General features: G+C 35.8%; 1 protein-coding gene across 1 annotated transcript in view; it reads right to left on the bottom strand.

The window, feature by feature from the left end:
• Window positions 1–3,162: 3,162 nt before the first annotated feature.
• Window positions 3,163–21,730, bottom strand: part of LOC107732734 (E3 ubiquitin-protein ligase HACE1) — a 24,929-nt gene continuing 6,361 nt past the window's right edge. The window contains exons 6-23 of the mRNA XM_016544151.1: window positions 21,245–21,376; window positions 21,047–21,129; window positions 17,969–18,065; window positions 17,784–17,885; window positions 17,603–17,709; window positions 17,357–17,507; window positions 14,845–15,152; window positions 14,294–14,362; window positions 13,094–13,181; window positions 11,683–11,794; window positions 11,497–11,594; window positions 9,117–9,204; window positions 7,689–7,835; window positions 7,232–7,242; window positions 6,571–6,669; window positions 6,298–6,368; window positions 3,819–3,932; window positions 3,163–3,614 (exon numbers count right to left, since the gene is read on the bottom strand). Coding sequence (XP_016399637.1) covers window positions 3,512–3,614; window positions 3,819–3,932; window positions 6,298–6,368; window positions 6,571–6,669; window positions 7,232–7,242; window positions 7,689–7,835; window positions 9,117–9,204; window positions 11,497–11,594; window positions 11,683–11,794; window positions 13,094–13,181; window positions 14,294–14,362; window positions 14,845–15,152; window positions 17,357–17,507; window positions 17,603–17,709; window positions 17,784–17,885; window positions 17,969–18,065; window positions 21,047–21,129; window positions 21,245–21,376 — 1,980 coding nt within the window. The 3' untranslated portion in view covers window positions 3,163–3,511. The remainder of the gene's footprint in view (window positions 3,615–3,818; window positions 3,933–6,297; window positions 6,369–6,570; window positions 6,670–7,231; window positions 7,243–7,688; window positions 7,836–9,116; window positions 9,205–11,496; window positions 11,595–11,682; window positions 11,795–13,093; window positions 13,182–14,293; window positions 14,363–14,844; window positions 15,153–17,356; window positions 17,508–17,602; window positions 17,710–17,783; window positions 17,886–17,968; window positions 18,066–21,046; window positions 21,130–21,244; window positions 21,377–21,730) is intronic.

Here is a 21,730-nt window from a genome sequence, read left to right as displayed (position 1 = left end):
TATACACCTTTTTTTTTTTTTTTTTTACTTTGACAAGCCAAAAACAGTTTTTTAAAGTAAATGGGTGCCTTCCACTCCTCCCATGTGTTTCTTCTTTTCACAGTCTTGCAGAAATGATGGGTGTTTCCAAAATATAAGGTCACATGACAGTAAAAGGGTACAGCTGCCAAGATACAGGGGGTGGGTCAACTTACCCACTGGCTCAACTTACTCCACTCTCCCCTATATAAATATATATATATAAAAGTATAAAATTATTTTCCATGGTGCCTGGGGAACCTGAAAGTGTCACAGCAAAGCGTTTGTAAACGGGAATTTCAACTATGGCCGAATAATTCAGCAGCTGATTACTCTACAATCACATGAGAATCAAAGTTTGACAGAGAAAGAGCTGGATGGATGAAGGTGTCTCAATGTGGAGCGGAACCTTCCCCCTTCTTTCCAGTTTCATGGACTGGAACTTCAGTTGAACTAGAACAGATTAAAGTTAAAGTTATACATGTCGTACAAGAGGGTATGGAGAGCCAAAACTTTCTGGAAAAGCACAATAACATGAAAAGTGCAATCTTTATCCATTCCATCTGTTCATTGGGGTGTACAACGAATTGCACGTTTATACACAGTAAGTCTGAATGTATACTCTATTTTGTCAAGCTTATTCCAGTTCCCACTGCTTCTCTGACTCTTTCAATCTTGTTTTTGCTTGGCTGTCATGGTGACATATGTTTAGTTCGTATCTGTCCCAGCTTCGGGCGAGCCCCCATGCTGAGTCGCTCTAGCTCTGGATGCTGCGTTGCAATGGAGAGCAGCTTGCAATTACAATAGCACTGGTGTAGTGAGCAGGTGATATCAAAACTACACTTTCGCCAACTGCCAAGGGCCTCATGCACACGATGGTAATAGTGGGCAGAAATTGATGCGTAGCACATTGTAACGTGCTTGGTCGTGTTCATCTGGTGATAAAATGCTGAGCTTAAGCAGAATAAATGAAATCTAGAACTATGTAGATTTTTGAGTGAAGTCAATGTAAAATGTACTTATTAAAGAAAGCTGTTTATTATAGTGGCGTGAATTATACAGTATACCACTGCAATGGAGTGCTGTAGGGATGACGTATATTTGTAGGCCAAAACCCAAAAATGAGTCATTGGGTTGTCATTTTATCATTTACCCATTGTTTTTTTAATGGGTTTTTGGTAATTGCCTGAAATAAGGTCTGTGGTGAACACAAGCTCAAGATATTTTCACTTTTTATTCTACAACATAAAATACATCAGTATTACCCCATTGTGATTTTTTAAGCTTTTACTTGTCTTGAAAAAGGCGGCTGCTAACAAATGGCTAAATGGGACTACAGAGGTTGTCTGGGACATTAATACGTGTTATCACAGTGAACAAGTACTCACTAGTACTCACAATACTAGTACAGGTACTCATCCACTCACTATTCACTTTCACAGCCTCCTTTTCCCAAGTCTCGCTCTTGCAAACTATTCTAAGTAAAATTTTGAAGGAATGTTTATATATATATATATACTGTAAGAGTTGTCAGAAGCTTAATGGTGGTGATGTTGAAGTCATGTGTCTGTGGCATTGTTGGTTTATAGCTTAAATTCAGTTGTGTTTATTTAGATTATCATGATGAACAAAACATGTAAGAATCATAAACTTTTGTTGGTCACAGAGTTTTGTTGGTATTTGCTGCTATATTCCAAAAGCCAATAGAAAAAATCCTATTGGGTTTTTGTCGAGGGATCCAGGGTGATGTTAACTTCTGGTTGGCCTACAAGTATACGTCATCACTGCAGCACTCTACCACTCATACTCAAGAGTTAGGGATTTGTTCAAATAATGCACTTTGGGGAATAATTCTTCCTGTGATTTGTGTTACGGACATGAATAATCTGTGAGGTGTGCTATTAGTTTCTATCTTGGGCAGCAAGTAACCACCTAGCAACAAACCGCATAGAAAACGTAGAAAACTATTCCGAACACCCTGGCATCATGATGGCGAGTTTTGCACCACTCACATTTTCTTCAGAATATATATATATATATATATATATATATAAGTGTTGTGTGTGTGTGTGTAAAGTCATCTTAAAGGCTGCTTTATACATAAACAGGAACTACGCTGCAGGCTCTGTGTAGCTGATAGCCTGAAATGCACTGCTCCAAAAATGTAGCTTTAACAGCTTCAAGCCTGTGGCCTGAGAAAACCTGGTAAAATGGTTAAACGAACACAAATTTCACATCAAACAACACAAAACAGCATCAGTTAGCTTCGTTTAATAAAAAGCATACTTTAATATTTTCGATGTCCACCTGTAATATCCAAAAGATTGTGCAGTTTACTCTGTTATAAGTACAAAAACAAAATTGAATCCAAAATCATAATGATAAACCAGAATAAATAGATTTTTTGACCTTAACCACAACCAATAGTAAAGATATGGTACATTCCTAAAATGATATGTCTTCCCTTTTCAAAACCATCTCATGACATGTCCTTGTTTTACAAGAGGAAATTATATGATTTGTTCGTGAGAATTTTTGGCACACCTATAACATTATTTGATACTTTATACTGAATAACTTAACTACACATAAACAATTTAGACATAAATATAAAATCAAGAATTCATTGACTATGCTGACAACCCCATATATATCTAAGTACATGAAAATATATATGGCACAGTAATCATGAGAGATTTTTCTAGACCACTAACTGAAAGTGTGCCACAAGAGACCAATACAACAATGCAACGGAAAAAAATAAAATACAACTGCTCAAAATGACAATTTTCAATAATGTGTTGACAGTTGTCAGTTATGATAAAATCTATAAATATTTAACTGTCTCACATGCATCTGCACGCACATGCAATTCAAGCATGGCGTGAATTGAACAGCATCAATTAACTGAAATAATACAGCCTGGAGTACACTTATTAATGTAAAAGAAAACTGACTTTTGCATGTAACAGGCCATTTGAATTCAGTCATTGGCAAATTTATAAGAGTGAACCTCAAGAAACCTGTCAAGAACATGTCTGGGTCATATTTCACCAAAACAATGTAAATATTTAAATGCACAACCTATTTTTATGATGAATTAGAAAACTAAATTTTATTTTACTAAATAATAATAATTATAATATTTCCTGTAAAAAAGTAGTGTATTTGATGTAATACAGAAAATGACTATTGTAGCAATGGAAATAACAGGCAAAAAAAGAAATTCTTTATGCAAAATATTAATTCTTATTTTGACTTTATGGTGAAATGTGACCTGGACATCCTTTTCACATATGCAAAACAGCTTCAGTGGCTGAAGTATCATTAATTCATGTCATTATTTACTGATGTCCTTGTCATAGATTTCATGTGCCAAAAATAATTTAAAGATACAGGCTTTTGAATTGAAGTGTTGAAGAATCCCTGAACTGAGCCCTGTATGCGTGATGTGTCCACAGAGCAGAATTCTCAGCAAACGCAAAAGCCAGTGTCATGCCATGGTGTATCCGTAACTCCCACAATGCAGTGCAACCAGCAAACGATCACGCAGGACGTCCTTGCTGGGATATTCTGGGAGTTTCAGCATGTTGATACTAGGAGAACAAAGAGATCAGTGATGCTACACTGTGAGAGTCAAACCAGTTTCATTACATGCACTTTTTTTTCTATTTGTTAGTCTTCCAATTCTTCAACGTTATGTTCTAAAGTAGCTCTGTGTTTACAGCTCAGAAATATCAGAAGAGCCACATTGCCCTCTAGTGCTTCTATCTGAACAACACTATCCATAAGTCTCTCACCATGTACTAGAGGTAGGCAGTAGGTTTGATGTGTAGGGCACAGCGGCAATAGTAAACTTCTGCAGACCGCTGCCGCCCATCAGAAAAGCAAATCCCCCATGAGGAACTCTTGAACTGTTATAAGAAAAAAGTATTACTAAAAAGAGAGGCACAAATCCCATGTTTTTGGCAGTGACAAATATTAGACATAGCAGATGATTTATGTAACAGAAACACTAACACAGTGTTTCTCCGTGTTAAAAATTATCTCAAATTTTTCTCAATTTTTAAAAAAATTTTCAAAAAAGAAGAAGAAAAAAAAAGCCTACAGAAGGAAAAAAAAATGGAGAGAAAAAATGGAAAAAAAAAAAATAGGATGATATGGAAGCCGGTTTCACTGTGAAATAAATAAGGTAATTGTGACTTTTTGTCATAATTTGGACTGTTTCTTGCAGTTCTGAGAAGGAATTGTCAGAATTGTAACATATAATCAGAATTATACTATGGGGCCGTCGAATGCTTGAATCTGATTGGCTGACAAACTTTCTAAAGTTTCCGATCATTTTACGCACGGCTAAAGTAGTTCCAGACAGGTCGTGACCACATTACAGTTCCCTATCACTTCGCCAAACGATTTCAGTCATTTCAAATATCCTTACAGCCTAAAACAGCAAAATAACCAAACCCCACAATGATACTGACCAAGCAAATAAATATAGTAAACTACAAGATACAAATGACTAATTATTTCCATGTTTTTGCCACAAAATTAAGTTTCATTATGTACTGAAAGCACATACTCTATTTCTCTCTCTCTCTCTCTCTCTCCCACTCAAACATACAATATTGACACACATGCACACAGAAAAGTGTTGTCAGCGCTGCTCTAATGATTTTTTTAATCAGTGAAATAGTCTAGCAAAAGCTACATGACATTTCTCACAAGCGAGGTAATAATGACACTGCTTTTGAAGAAGATTAACTTACAGTTTCACTATTAGTAGAGATGCTGTTGCCGAAAAAAAAGTTAACTTGCAATTGCAAAAAAAAAAAAAAGTTAGAATTGTGACAAAAAAAAAACCTACTACTTTTTTTTTATTCCATGGCAGAAATGAGCTACCATAGGAAAGAACTAATTCATTTTTTTCACCTTCAATTTTTATTTTTCATGTTACAGTTCAGGGTTTATGTATTGCATATCTTCTTTTTAGAAAAAGGCATATTTTTAGAAAAACAAAACATAAATAAATAAAACAAATAAATATAATTAATTTTAATCCGTGTATCATTCGATCATTCGTTTTTTGATTTAATATTGAAAGTAGAAAAATGAGAAAACGGCTCCTTTTTCTTTTTTTTTTCCAAAAAACGAAAAACGAGAATTCAGCTTAAATTTTCGTTTTTCCTTCATGGGTGGAAAAATGAATAAACAGCTTGAATATTCGATTTCTACACGTGGGCGGGAATTAAACGCCCCTTTCTGCTGATTGGTCAGCCGAAGATCAAACCGTGCCATCATCAGTTCTTCTGCAGTATCACGATTATATTATATTTATTATATTTTATGAAAATCTTGCGTTGCAGTGCGAATCTTGCGTCCTCACGCTGCGCACAAGTGCATATCCTTTTGAGATATCAATTATAATCAATTTTAATAAAACACAAAACTACATTATATAACTCTGACAGTAGGCTATTTAACATCGGTTGTTCTCCGGTTGTCAGTCAGATTGACAGTTCTTGCGTGAACATAGGCCTATATATACCCAAGTCAATTTATTATTCTTTCCTTTTTGTCTTAGTGTTTAAAATATTTATTTTGAAACAAATTAATTAATTAATTAATTTCTTAATTAAACAAACAAACAGACTTACTGGGTGAGCAGGGTAGGCTATGACCAGTGTTGGGGAAAGTTACTTTTAAAAGTAATGCATTACAATATTGCGTTACTCCCTAAAAATTTTCTCATTTTTCTACTTTCAATATTAAATCAAAAAACGAATGATCGAATGATACACAGATTAATTTTAATCCATGTATCATTCGATCATTTTATCATTCGATCAGAGATATCAATTATAATAAATTTTAATAAAACACAAGACTACATTATATAACTAACAGTAGGCTATGTAATATCTGTTGTTCTCCGGTTGTCAGTCAGATGCTATTCATTAACCTGTTTGTTTGATGAAAAAAGATTAAATGTAGTAGCAATAAATGCGTTAAGAATCCATACAACTGTCGAAAATTTAAGCTGAATTCTCGTTTTTCGTTTTTTGGGGGGAAAACAAAAAAGGAGCCGTTTTCTCATTTTTCTACTTTCAATATTAAATCAAAAAACGAATGATACACGGATTAATTTTCACATGTTTTTCAAAGCCTATTTTGTACCTCATCATTAAATTATAAATGGTCAATAGTATAATTTCTTACAGTATTTATACAGCATTTAAAGTGCCAGAATACAGCATGAGGAATTAACTTCAGTATACGTACCTTCCTGTAACAAACTGTAAGAGAAGGACTCTTTCTTCTTGAGTGAGATTTTCAACCACTTCCCAAAACCACTGCGAGAAATATACACAGAAGTCTCTAATCACAGCCTGGTTGATATTTGTCAACTGGTATATATTTTCCTGTACAATTTTAATCACCATTATAACAAACACCGCAGCCATCGGGTAGTTTAGCCTCTCCTAAGCTACTGTTCTTATCCATCTCTATGAAGCAGGATAATTGTTTTGTGCTGGTGCTGATGAGATACTGTACCTGTATAACAGGCTCCTGCAGGTCGTAGCCACTAGTGTACTCGGTGTTCTTCTTCCAGTCCATCACATCAATTTCAGGCATGCCTGACAACAGCAGTTCCTGCTCACACAAACATAAAAACATACCATGCCATCAAACACGCATACCAAGGTTCCGGCACATTCTTAACAGTTCTCCAAAAATGTCTATTCTGTCATCATTTACTCTCATGTTGTTTCAAATACACCATAACTGATGTCAAACATGGTGCAAAGCATCTTGTGGCACCGTGTTTTAAGTGCACAAGGAAAGAGGTAGTTCAGTTTGACAGCTAAAATTTCGTAAAACGTTTAGTAAACATTTTATCTGACAAAACTATTGATCACAAAATTATTTTATGTCTTTAGAAGACTTTATTTATTTGTGTTCCAGTCCTCTCTTTATTATATGGAAAGTAGTGTGAACATTCTGCAAAACTTATTTTTCGTGGTAGAAAGAACAAAGAACATTACAATTACATGGATGCGATAAAATCATGACAACTTATTTTTGGGGTGAACTATTTCTCTAAAACATACATAAAACTACTGAATCTCAAAACAGCTGTGACTTTGGGCAAACACTAACAAGACTTGTGTGAAGGGATAGTTCACCCAAAAATGAAAATTCCGCCACCATGTACTTGTTCCAAACCTGTATGATATCTGTATGATCTTATGTTGAACACAGATATTCTGAAGAATACTGGTAACCAAACAGTTGACAGTAGCCACTGACTTCCATAGTATGGGAGAAGAAAAAAAAAAAAAAATCCTTTTATTATTTAAATTTTTTTTTTGTGTGTTCATCAGAAGAAAGTGCTAAATTAATAATGCAATACTCCAATGTCCACAAAAAAATATTCAAAACATTCTAAAGTTTAAAGTCAGTAAGATTTTTTAAAATGTTATATTATGTCTCTCATGTTCACCGATGCTTGCTTGCTTTATTTATTTATTTATTGATGTATTTATTTATTCATTCATTTAAAATACAATAAAAACAGTAATATACTGAACTATTATTACAATAAAAAAAGTTGATTAGAATTTTTTTTTTTTTATTCCTGTGATGCAAAGCTGTATTTTCAGCATCATTACGTATGTGCTTGTAAAAGGAGCGTGTGAAGTAGATGTTCACCAGCTGTCGATGATAGAGAGCCAGACCCAGGATTTGACCAGCAAATCCGAAGTAGTTTAGATGATCTGGGTTTACAGAAGAATTGCTGTTGGGTTGAAACGTGGTACCTGTTAAAAGAAATGCACACATAAGCATGCAAAACATAAATATAAACATTTCAAAAACACAGTGTATCTGAAACAGTGTATCTGCATTAATCACAGAGGAGACGTTTTTCTACAGGCAGAGTCCCACTAGCCAATTTCTTTGCTGATTTTCAGTCATAAGCATTCATTTTCACAGTCAAGAGTCAGAGGCAACATCCACATCTCTCAGCGGGAGGACGTTAATGGCCCAGGCGACTCCCTGTAGAGCTCATAGCCCTGCAGACCCTCAGCCAACATCAAGCTTCCCCTTGGCAGTGACCAATGAGCTTCTTCACACACTGAAAAATTGAAAAGCCATCGTCTGGCTTCAGACTGTTCCATGGTGGGCTCTCCTGCACTTCTGTTGTTAAAGAATATAGATCTTTTTTTCCCATTAAATCTGCGCATATAATTTGTATTGTAATGGTACGGTTACATTTACTGTTGTTCAGCGACTTTTCATGAGTGAAATCCAGTAATTTCAATAGGAAATCACAGAACTTTTTGTGGGAGTGAAAAGATTTCCCCACGCAGATTTGCAAATGGGTTCAAGTTGTTCACACAGATTCGCCACAAAATGGTTTTAATGTGATCACACCTACAGTATTGTAAACACTTTGAAACAACGCGACTTTAAAGGGACAAACACATTTCCGCTGTTCAGCGAATTTTCACAAACAAAATCTAATCATCTAAATATGAATCCACGAGATCAGGAATTTGGTGGGAAGGTGAAAATTCACAGAAAGCTTGGTTGGTGAAAGTGACTCGTGAGTTGGGTCTCATACATTGCTACACAATGGCCTGGTTTCACACAGGGCTTAGACTAAGCTAGGATTAAGCCATAGTTCAATTAGGATATTTAAGTAATTTGTATAAACGTGCCTTAGGAAATAACATTACTGGTGTGTGTCTTGAGACAAAATAAAGGCACTGATATATTTTAAGATCAGTCAGTGCAAGTTTATTTCAGTTAAAACAGCTCAGACTTACATTTTAGTCTGGGACTAGGCTTAAGTCTTGTCTGTGAAACAGGGGGTATTATAATAGCTAAAGAATGGAGTTTTTTTGCTTGTGACCACACACACACACACGCAAACACCTACTCATAGAGCATTACATGAATTGCATCCTTATCTGTCAGTCCATTTCTTTATTAATTACTGAGTGTGACAGATCACCAACAGAAGAGAGCGATATTTCAGAAATAAAAGCTGATAGTTGCAGCACCCCGACCCGTATTGTACATGAGATTTAATTTACCATCGGCTGATTGTGTAAACAGTGCATAGTCCGGGTTGATGATCTCATTGGACAGAATGTCAAACCACTCTCTGACCACCCCCTGACCCTGAGAAAAGGACAGAATAAAGTCATTCACTGCATTAATCCTAGATCTACTCCACTGCAGCAAAATATCAGAAAAACAATACTTCAAAATCTGGCAAAATAGCCAATACATGCATAATATGCACAAATATGAAGCTATCACAAGTACACTCTAATCTGGCAAAATAGCCAATTTATGCATAATATGCTTTTATATGAAGCTATCACAAGTACACTCTTGAGTAACAAACTAAAAAAAAACAACAAACAAAAAAGTGCATGTGATATTAACAGACAAACTACGCTCGTATTTATAATCCCAAACAATCAGTAAGTGACAGGTGCTAGGAAATGCAACCTCTTACATACACTAGTATGTGTAAGTGTTAAGTAGTAGTATGTGTAAGTGATAAGTGTTTTCACTAGTGTTTGTAAGAGGTTTTCAGTAATGCGTATGAATGAATTTCACAAAGGTTGATCAATGTTTTTAATTTCACTAGTGTTTGTAAGTGGTTTTTCAGTAATGCATATGAATGAATTTCACTAAGGTTTATCAATGTTTTTCGTTTCACTAGTGTTTGTAAGAGGCTTTTCAATAATTATGGCCTATACGGCCCCTCATAGTTTTGTACTCATTTATTGACGAGTCGGCTGCGGTGCGGCCAACTGAATTCGCTGCTTCTCTGCCGTTCACTGCACAGAACAGACGCCGAGAGAGGTGACACTTCTCCGGGAAAGTCAGACCTTGTGTTCGCGGGACAGCACTGGCGAAATCTTCCAACTGAATCATAGCTAAGGTTTATCCAAAAAAAGTCGCTAGGTTTGTCAGTATGAATATTCTATGGAAAAAAGCCGCTAAAAGGGTGTGAAAGTTGCTAAATCTAGTGCTAAAGTCGCGCTTGTGTGTGTGAGACGCGGGAGCTGATGGCAGGGGGCGGTGGATATTTGTGGCGGTCAATGTGGATATTGTGGATGAGTTCTTCTGTGTCATCACGTTCTATTAGTTCTACATCTTCAGTTTCTGAACTTTCACGCTTAGTAACACATACAGCTGTTCCCTCACCACAGTGCAACAGTGAAAAGGGACCCCTTTCAAACCCCTTTCCGAACGTTGTTTAAGCGGTATTTTAAAAATTCATATCATAGCAAAAATAAACACCGGTATTCGGTATGAACCGGTATACCGCCCAGCACTAATTCAGCTCCAATAAATGGTTTGCAAAAAAGAGACACAGGATATATGTTTGATATCATTATTTAATCACATTGGAATAAAAAAGAATCGGAATCGATAAGCAGATTTGGAATCGGAATTGATAAAATTCAAACGATACCCAACCCTACCCGTAAGACCTCCGTTCATCTTCGGAACACAAATTAAGATATTTTTGATGAATTCTGAGAGCTCTCTGACCCTCCCATAGACAGCAATGTAATTACCACGATCAAGGTCCAGAGACGTAGCAAGGAGATCGGTAAAATAATCCATGTGACATCAGGGGTTCAACCGTAATTTCACGAAGCTACGAGAATACATTTTGTACGCAAAGAAAACAAAAATAATGACTTTATTCAACAATTCGTCTCCTCCGCGTCACCCTAGCGCCATTTTGGAGAGTATCCACTGAACATAAACGGCGTATGCTATTCTGTGTCAGCTGCGCCACGCGGATTATTGGAAAATTAATTATTTTACCAATCTCCTTGCTACATTTCTGGACCTTGATCGTGGTCATTTCATTGCTGTCTATGGGAGGGTCAGAGAGCTCTCAGAATTCATCAAAAATATCTTAATTTGTGTTCCGAAGATGAACGGAGGTCTTATGGGTTTAGAACGACATGAGGGTGAGTAACAGAACATTGACATGATAGAACACAGAATAGAACATGACATGACAGAATTTTCATTTTTGGGTGAACTATCCCTTTCATACTACTTACATTCACATCCCATTAGACTTGTGCCAGTATTCGGTAATGCGATATATCACGGTAATGAATATGCACGATATTGTTATCGTGGGCACTTCTAAATACCGTGAATAATTATATCTAACAAATTATTCAGAATTTTGAATGCATTTAAATGTTCAGTTATTTTTGTTATAAGAAAAAAGTTAAATAAACCTGTTAGACTGTATGATGACAGCACTTTTTTTTAAAACTAAATTTCAATATCGTGATAATACCGTATACCGTGATAAAAGCATTAGCAATTAATCGCAACATGAAAATTTGATACCGGCATATCCCTACATCCCATATAGAACATACTTTTTTTGAAGAGATTCCCGGTTGAAATATTCAAGCTTACCATTCCCTCTTCACCATGGAACCGCACTGCAATGCCTTGTTTGAGTTTCTCATTGGAGGATTTGGATACAACGTCACAGCTGCTTCGGAATATTGAATCTGAAATACAATTATAAAAAATGAACGAAGGATGTGAAGGCTGAAAGATGGAGGAGCTTTTGAACAGATAATACAGAAAATGTGCTACCTCTGTGAACAAGAAGAATGTCATTTTCATTAACTGGCCGGTGCACCATATCTGAGTCTGGCTGTCCGGCCAGAAGATGTTCATAAAACCACTCACACCTGTCTTTAAATGGCTGAGAAAAGAGAGGTAAACAAAGACCTATTAAAACATGATTACATTCATTAAACCCTGCTGCACTTGCATCCTAGATGAATAGGCCAGAAACATATTTTACACAAGGAGGCAAACGCAGAACTGAACGCTTGTTCAGTGCATTGCAAGCACACAGCCCCAATGATCTTCAACTTCAGTAGGTCAAACTAAATATTATATGAGCCATTTTATTTTATTTTATGAGGTTTGCAATTTATGCAATCATATTATCATGTCTACAGTTTTTACAGTCTAATTTGTGTGATTTTTGTGATTTCTATCAAATGAAAATTAAATGGATACATTTCTAAAACTAATACATAAAATCACTACACCAGGGTTGAAAACTTCAGGATGTTAAAAGTCTAAATTAAATTGTCACTCACTAGATCATAGTCAGTTTGTTCACTGATGTCACTTTTTGAGCAATACAAATATTATTAGTCATATTATTGTTAATATTAAAATACTTTTTGTAATAAGTGGAAAATTGTCTGGCAACAGAGCTGTGCAAAAAAAGGTGGGGCAAAGCTTAAATATTATATTTTGACATAATATTTTGATATTTTGATCCTGTTAGCATGTCTACTGATTTTTATCAAATGAAAATGAAATGTACAACATTATAAAATAAAATACAACCTACATTAGGATTGACAACTAAAATTGTATTTAATAATATTGTTTATATTAAAATATATTTTGAAATAGGTGGAAAAAAAATCTAGCAACTGAGCTGTGCAAAAAAAGAAGAAAAAAAAGCTGGTACACAACTAAATATTATATTTCTGACAATTAAGTTTAGTTTAAGTTTACTTTAGTTATTAAAATATCCTTCACTAAAATTGTATACGCAATGGTATTCAGCGATTAAAACTGTATAGCAGTGCCATAATTTGAATTGATAAAACCTTGAGAACATATAAATGTAAGGAATTATTATTATTATTATTATTAGAGATGGCACAGCACTAGGACCACCATTTTAAGAAGAGGGATACAAATTTGTTGTATTAAAATTAATTGAAATTATAATTTTCATGTAATGATAATCTTAATTTAGATGACCGTTTATCAAACATACAGTATATATACACATCTAATGCATTTAGATGAAATATTATGAAGACAAATATTTTACTCTTGAGAATAACATGTAATTTTGATTTTATTGTGACTCCTTTGTTCAGGCCCTGTGGAAACTGTGGATCAGTGACAGGATCTGCTCAGCAAACTGTACATCAGCTCCAAGAGCAATTCAGTCTCTCGTCATGCTTACCTGTCCTTTAATAATATGCATGAAGCGGGACATGAGCTCAGGACATTCCAACAGGAAGTGGAAATGGTTGAAGATGATTTTGGGATTCCTGGGAACAATAAATGAGCAATTGTGAGAAAGTGTTTTAAAAGCACAGGCCTAAACATGTAGATGTGCACACATACATAAACACCACTAGCCTTAAACTTAAGGTTAAAGGAGAAGTCTACCTGAAAATGAAACTCTATCATTATTATCTACTATTGTACTATTACTCATCCGTGTGTCATTCCAAACTTATGCATGTTTGCCTATTTTTAGTAGAAATATTGAAAGAATTTTAATGCAGCTCTTTCATAGTGCATCTAGCCTAAGTGTTTGAAACCAGAATTGGTGTGTTTAGTTACTATGAGATTATGAGATGCCATTAAAAAATGCACATGAGCAGTAAGCTTCATTGGATGAGATGCTTTTAAGTTAATAACAACATTTATTTTTGGTCAGTTTTGTTCATCACACATGAGTTCACAAAACTTTGATTTTTTCCACATACACTACTGTTCAACACATATTCACTATTAACTAAGAGTTTTCCCTGAACAAACTCCAAAATTGCTGCTTATTAATAGTTAATAAGGTAGTTGTTAAGGTTAGGTATGGAGTCGGATTAAGAGATCTAAAATATGGACATGCAGAAAAAGTACTTTATAAGTACTAATAAACAGCCAATATGTTAGTAATATGCATGCTAATAAGAAACTAGTTAATAGTGAGAATTGGACCTTAAAATAAAGTGTTACCAACTTTTGCTCAAGGCAGCATTTACATGATAAGGAATACAGTAAAAACTGTAATATTTTGAAATATTCTAGTTTTCTATTCTAATATATTAAGCTACATTTTCAGCAGCCATTACTCCAGTCTTCAGTGTCACATGATGCTTCGTTCTAATATGCTGATTTGCTGTTCAAGAAACATTTCTTATTAATATCAATGTTGATAACATTTGTGCTGCTTAATGTTTTTTTCGTGGAAACTGTGATTTAATGCGTTCAAGCTGAACAAAAGTATTAATTTCTTTAAAAAAAAAAACATCTTACTGACCCACAACTTTTTCAGTGATTGTGTACATCATCTACAGCTAGCATGTACAGCTAGTGTACATCTTTCTTTCTCTCCTCTTATTAAATAAATGCATTTAAATAAACACTCTCGACTTACCTTGTCACAAAACACTTGAGCACTTCATCATGCTTACAGACAAACTCGATGAATCGAGGGGAGGTCATGCTAGATATCAGGGAAGAAAGAAGAGTATGCATGGTCTCAGACTTGCCAATGAGAGTCTATAAATTATGCATTAATTAAAGAGTGATTTAATGGTCTAATAACATAATCATTAGAAAGGCAGTGGGGTCAGGGTGAGGAGACATTATGAACACTCACACCGAACGAGCTCATGAGTAGACGTCTATTAAAACACTATTCTTGTACTTTCCATGAACTTCACAGGGGTCACATTCCACACTTCTGAAGCTTTTAGCTCCACTTATAAAGTTCACATGCTTTTATCCAAAGCGGCCTACAGTGCATTCAAGCTATACATTTTGTCACTATGCGTGGAATCAAACCCATGACATTAGCAATGCCAGCACCATGGTCATGATCTCATAACTATTGAGATTTACGAACAAGCTGTTCTCTGCAGTTTCGTTTCTAAAATTGTCTTTGTGAAGTGGAAAGAAACTTTTTAAGTTTGGGGTCAGTCTTACCCACGTGGCATCTGACAGGAACAGCACATGTAGAAGGCCTGGATCACAGCGCTCAGGCGATTGGCTATCATAGAGATGACATCCTGACCATCGGCGTAACCCTCCGGCGTCTTCATCACCGACTTGGCGTCCAGCAACAGTGGGGGATTTTCGCTGGAAACGGAGGGGTCGACCTCCTGCTTTTTCAGGAAAAGTGACGCAATGTCATTTCCTGAGGATGAGGTTGTTGCGTCTGTGCTCTCCTTATCCAGCTCGGTGGAGATGAGGACCAGCCATTCATCAAGAGAGTGCCACAACAGCTCCAGAGGCTAAACAGCCAAACAAGAGAACATCACTTCAACAAAGACGTGCTACACAAGACGAGAGCAGGCGAGACAGCTTTGGTATTTCCAATTGTGAGAGACTATTCCATTCTACAGCAGCCTGCATGTTCATCTATGCAATGTTCGATGCTAGGGTGACGTGATATATTGATATTTACAATATACGCTATATGACACTGTGAATATCTGTCTGATCTTATTAGAATCCTTGTGTCGTGACTTCCATGGAAATGTTAAGACAGATATTTTAATCATATCTCAGGCTAAAACATCAACTTGAAAGACATCAACAAATTTGGCAGGTTTGATTCATTTTCGTAAATCGAAGTCTCTTTTTGACACAGACTCAGTCAAAAATGTTCACTGAAGTCTCTGAGTGGAAGTTGGTTTAAAGGGGTCATATGATGCGATTTCAAGTTTTCCTTTCTCTTTGGAGTGTTACAAGCTCTTGGTGCATAAAGAAGATCTGTAAAGTTGCAAAGACTAAAGTCTCAAATCCAAAGAGATATTCTTTATAAAAGTTAAGAGTCAACCACGCCTACCTAAAACGGCTCGTTCTAACACGCCCCCACATATCTACATCACTATGTGGAAATATTAGCATAATGCCCCCCAAATGTGCACGCAAAGAAAGAAGGCGTGGTTTCAGGAACAGCAGTAGTGTTGATGCAGCCATGTCAGGGAGACGCTGTGTGTTTCAGTGCGAAAGCAAAAGCACTTTATTTGGCCTTCCGAAAGTAGATGCAATTAGGAATCTTTGGTTAAGATTTATTTACAACAGAACAGCACAACCCAGATGTTCGAATTTGTGCAACGCATTTTATGGACGACAGTTTTTTGAACCTAGAAGAGTACAAGGCTGGATGTGCAAAAAGGCTATTTCTAAAAAAAAAAAAAAGGGTCAATTCCGACTTTGCTATGACAATCTGGCGCTTCTGAATCAGCGACTGTAAGTATGTTTTGTTATTAGTTTAAGCATTTGCTATTGACTGTTCAAATGCGGAGTTTTGCGCAGCGCAGAGTTCTGACGCGTGCTTGTGGTGTTCGGCCAATCACAATGCACTGGGTCAGCTGGCCAATCAGAGCAGACTGCGCTTGTCGGAAGGAGGGACTTTGTAGAAAACGAAGCGTTTGAGAGAGGCGGGGCATAGAGGACCTACAATAATGTACAGTATTTGAAAAATAATGTGTTTTTTGAACATTAAAGCATGTCAACATATTCTGTTACACCAAATACACAAAATAACGATCTTTAAAATAGCATCATATGACCCCTTTAAAACGGTTTAGTAAATATGGCTGTTATTTCAAGTTTAAGCATTTTTGGCTTTTCAGAAACGTAACTCTTAAAATACTTTTTACACTCTCACTAGTTATTGTGTTTGACTGCATTGCGTGGTGAAAATGCTATTTAAATTTGTGTCTAAAGCCAGTTTGAAACTGTAGGTAGCATTTTATGTTTTTAATGCTTTTTTTTTTTGGCATAATTTGGCAGAACGAATTCATTTGGCAGCTTGAATTCATGTAAAATAAAAAGAATCAGTTCACAAAAATATGTTCTTTTATTTTTATTCATTTTTCTTTAAATATGACACAGTTATAACCTTGTAAACAAATACATTCAATTTTGATAATACTTTATTAGTTGCATAATGTTCCTTTGTGATATAAACAATGCTTGTGGGACAAACACACAAACAAGCAAATAAATAAATGAAAGGTTTTTATTTATTTATTTTTTTGGTACAATAAATATTGGCTTTTTTATTTCATCCATTAGACCAACTTAAATCATCAAAATTTTAAACATGTTTAAAATGTATATTTTTATGATGGATTGTCAGAGTTTAATATTGAGTGTATGTCTGGGTCTGGGACAAGGATAAATCAATTAAATCTATACATAAATGCAACTGTGTAGCCAAAAAGTTTTTAAGTATTAAGTAAACTGTATTTTAGTTTCATTAAACATTCTGAATCTACAATATCAGTTTGAGCATATTAATCATAATTTTATGCATGTCTTATGTTTTCAGTCTAATATGCCAAATCTATCATATTGTCCACTGATTAATGCATGCTACAAGAACCAAACATTTTGGCCAAACACAACATCACTTTCTTTAAGTATTTGAACATTTATAATTAACATTTAAGTAAGATTTATTGGCAATGTAATGCCCACTGACCTTAAACACCTGGTTACGTGGTGTCTTGTTTCCGTTGTAACCCATGTCATTCCCGTTGTTTGGGGAGGACGGCCCAAGACAGAACACATGACAGAAGATCCGGATAATTCGGAGCAAACTCTTTGTTTGGACCTCAAAGTTACTGGACAAACTGAATGGAAACAGAGCGAGAAATAACTTTGCTTAAAGGAAGTTCTAAGTAATACAATTCCTCAAGAATCATGGATGACATAGCCTGAGACACACCTCAGCAGTTTATGTCCATTTGTGGTGGCCACCTCAGCCAAGCTGGTCAAGATCCTTTGATAGCTGGAGTCACTCTGCTGTGAGACATGTTCTAGAACCTGCCTTAACTTAAAAATCATATTCAAAATCACTTATGCACATAAACACATCAAGAAACATAGATGGAGAAAAAGAGACATACCATGTTCTCTTTAATGTCATCATTTTGGGTCATCTGTATCAGTGTCTGAAACAGTCTGCTATGGTGCTGGATGAGAATTTCACATGTTTCGCCATAACCACCCTAAAAGTAGTTACATATGAGCTTTAGTATCATTCCTATGAGTACCTGAGTGTGTGGATATAATGTACGCATGCTGCATTCACCTGCACACACAGGTCAAGCGGTGTAACCCCATTCTTGTCTGGCAAATACTTGGCTCCCCTGAGGAGCAGTATCTGTGCGGTGTCCCTCTGACCATGACTGCAATACAATGACAAAACCTCGTAAATTGCATGAATATCAACATCTTCCATCCATGGGAACAAGTTTAGATCCCACAAGTTCTTAAGTGCATCATGAACACGGCAGATTTGAATGGGTGAAAGTACAGATTTTAAGTAAATGATGACTATGTTAATGATCAGAATCAGAATGTTTTGTTCTGATCCTCACACAAAGCTATCAAAATGGTTTGGATGACTTGAGTTCGAGGCCTGGCTCAAGGGCTCCTTCCCCAGTCCGGTGTTCCTGCCTCTCTCCACCATTACTATTAAGGCAAGAGTGCTGAAAAAAACTAAAAAGGGCTTGGATGTAGCACACAAATCATATGGATTAATGCCAGAAAGTATGCAGGTATGCATTAAATGCACTCTTCCATAAAGTGGGTGAAGAGCTACCTTCAAATGACTGTCATTAAACTGAGTTATTATTTATGTAGCTAGCTGTAAACATGTTAACAGTTAACTAACTCATTCAGCGACATTCTCTTTATATCAGCAGTTGTCAATGTTTCTAACTAATATCCAAAGACCCCCTGGACCTAGTTTTGTCTTATCTGTCGAAACACAATGACACTTGAATTAAGGATGCACGATATTAGATTTTTACCGATATCCGATATATTTCAACTCATTTTGGCCGATAGCCGATACCAATATACATTTCCCTTTGTCTTGGTTAGTTTTGAGCAAAAACTAATTTGTTAGAACTAATAAATATTATTAAAATATTATTTTAAAAACAATAACGAGAGCGCATTGATTTTATAATTTTTTTTCTCAGACAGATGCAGTTGAAACCTTAACATTTTATTTGTGGATTTAACATTAATAGATGGTCTAAAACAAAAGAGCTGTAAAAATTAAAAAACTATTTTAGAGTGTTTAAGTTTTCATAATCCATTTGAAAAAATATATTACATATTTAATGAATACATCTGTATATATTAAATTATTTAATTTACAAGTGTCATGTTTGTGATTTTTAGTCAAGTAAGCTATAGCTTCTGACCTTTAAATCAAAACAGACTCGTGATGTTATGACATCGATACTGCTTTATTTATTCAGAAACACACGTATCTTAATGATATTTGTGTATTTTACTTTCATTTTATTACAAGTAGGCCAACAGAGCCCCCTAAATAAATAAAAGGCCTTACCGGAGGGGCATTAGGACCCAGGGGAGGCTGCTGCTGTTGACTCTATCGCACACTGGATGCGTCGTTCTGTATGTGCATTCTCAAATTAAATGCGATGAAACAGATGCAGTTGAAACCTTAACATTTTATTTGTGGATTTAACATTAATAGATGGTCTAAAACAAAAGAGCTGTAAAAATTCAAAAACTATTTTAGAGTGTTTAAGTTTTCATAATCCATTTGAAAAAATATATTACATATTTAATGAATACATCTGTATATATTAAATTATTTAATTTACAAGTGTCATGTTTGTGATTTTTAGTCAAGTAAGCTATAGCTTCTGACCTTTAAATCAAAACAGACTCGTGATGTTATGACATCGATACTGAGTGAATCTAATCATCATTCAGGCAAAAGTTTGCTTCAAGAATGAGCACACTGCTGACATGATCTTACATGCAATGCATATCGGGCATCTTTTTTTTTTCAAATCGGCTCATGCCGATTTTTGTATTTTAAGCATTTATCGGCCGATTCCGATAACGTTTCGATAACGTGCCTAACGTGAATCAAATTTTGGTATCTTAATGATATTTGTGTATTTTACTTTCATTTTATTACAAGTAGGCCAACAGAGCCCCCTAAATAAATAAAAGCCCTTACCGGAGGGGCATTAGGACCCGGGGGAGGCTGCTGCTCTTGACTCTATCGCACACTGGATGCGTCGTTTTGTATATGCATTCTCAAATTAAATGCGACGAAACAGTGAATCTAATCATCATTCAGGCAAAAGTTCACTTCAAGAATGAGCACACTGCTGACATTTACTCAAAAGAAATGCATATCGGGCAAACGTGCCTAACATGAATCAAATATGCTTAGCTAGACATATTGTGCTTATATATTTGCATACAGTATATTTCTTTTTCCATCCTTTTTGTAGCATGACTGGTTACCATCTTTTTTCACTGTACAGCTCAGACATTCTGCAAAATAACTCTTCAGCATTGTATTGCACACTTATAATTAGCGATGCATCGGTATCGGGCCCGATACTGGTCTCCTGTATTCGTACTCGTTAAAATGCCCCGATACCAAACGCTGATATCGGGCGAGTACTGGAAAAAGTGGTATCGATGCATCCCTACTTATAATGAAGGCAGTGCCATTCCCCGAACCAGAACAAATGTGTATGGTTGATTTACAACACATTAGCATCACAAAAATTGGTATGAAATTACAAGAGTCAGAACAGGCCCAGATTTCCTGTTTTAAAAACCTATTAAGCGTATGTTTAATTACTCTATTTAATTATCTGTTGTGAGGCATGTTAGTGTTGATCACATCGCCATCAGCCTTGAGTGGACTGATATCAGTGGCAAAATGTAATCAAAACAAGATACGGATGGAGTGCTGTTGCTCAGCAACCAAACTCATGTGAGCGTATCCAAAGCAGTGCACTCAGAATACCAACTGTGGCACATCTTCATCAGACTACATTCTTATTAGCCTTACAGCAAAGAAAGTTGAATGTCCTTGTTCTTCTTGTCAAACTCACAAGAAAGCTGTGTGTTTAAAGGATATACACTGGAAAAATATCTGTACAAACCCCTAATTTTCCTAATTATGTTTCTTGTGTAGTCAGAAAGCGTCCAGATTCAGTCACTGAATGGAAGTTAATTTTCTTAAGGGGTCACATTCTAGTGGTTGGCCACACATTTCCAGTTCAGGCCGGAGTGAAATAAACAGTAATCATGGTAAACATTATACATTTGCATTGGCAGCTGGTAGTTCTCGGGTTGATGATGGTTAGCTGCTCACCTGCAGGCGAAATAGAGGGGAGTCGCTCCAGAGACATTGGGCCTGTTGATGTCCGCTCCACTGTCCAGAAGACACTGCACTGTCTGTGAGAAACACAAAACATCACATGAACCTTAAAAAATAAAATAAAATCCTTCTTCTGAACTTCATTGGCTGGCAATCCTGTAATCAAGTTATGGAGTCAGAGAGTTTTCGTACAGTCTTGTGTCCATTCTGGCAGGCCACATGTAAGGCTGTCTGGCCCATGGCGTCCTCCACGTCCACATTAGACACATGCTGCACCAGGTCATGAAGTAGCTCTGTCCTTCCATTCACTGCCAGCCAATGAATCTAATGGCATGAGAAAATGAGACAAATAATGAAATACTAGTAAAAACAGTACTACATTAGTATAAAAAAAATAAAAATAAAATAACACTATATATACACATTAGACATTTAGCCATTGTTAAAATACATAAATAAATACCAGTCAAAGGTTTGGGCATACTTTCAGGAATTCATGTGTCTGATGGTCTAGGCTACTGCTCAAATACTTGAATTTAGTTTAATTAGCAGGCTTCCAGCATACATATCGGTCATAACTGTTTAAAAAATAAAGGCAACTGGCAACTTTGTTTCTTTTGTGTTATTTCACAGCTTTGATGACTTTACTATTATTATAAAATACAGTATTAAAAAAAA

This window comes from Sinocyclocheilus rhinocerous, unplaced genomic scaffold (assembly GCF_001515625.1).
Source record: "Sinocyclocheilus rhinocerous isolate Xijiao unplaced genomic scaffold, SAMN03320098_v1.1 scaffold369, whole genome shotgun sequence".
Lineage (NCBI taxonomy): Eukaryota > Metazoa > Chordata > Actinopteri > Cypriniformes > Cyprinidae > Sinocyclocheilus > Sinocyclocheilus rhinocerous.
The sequence above is the reverse complement of the archived record's forward strand: the minus strand, read 5'-3'. Positions and strand labels throughout refer to the sequence as shown.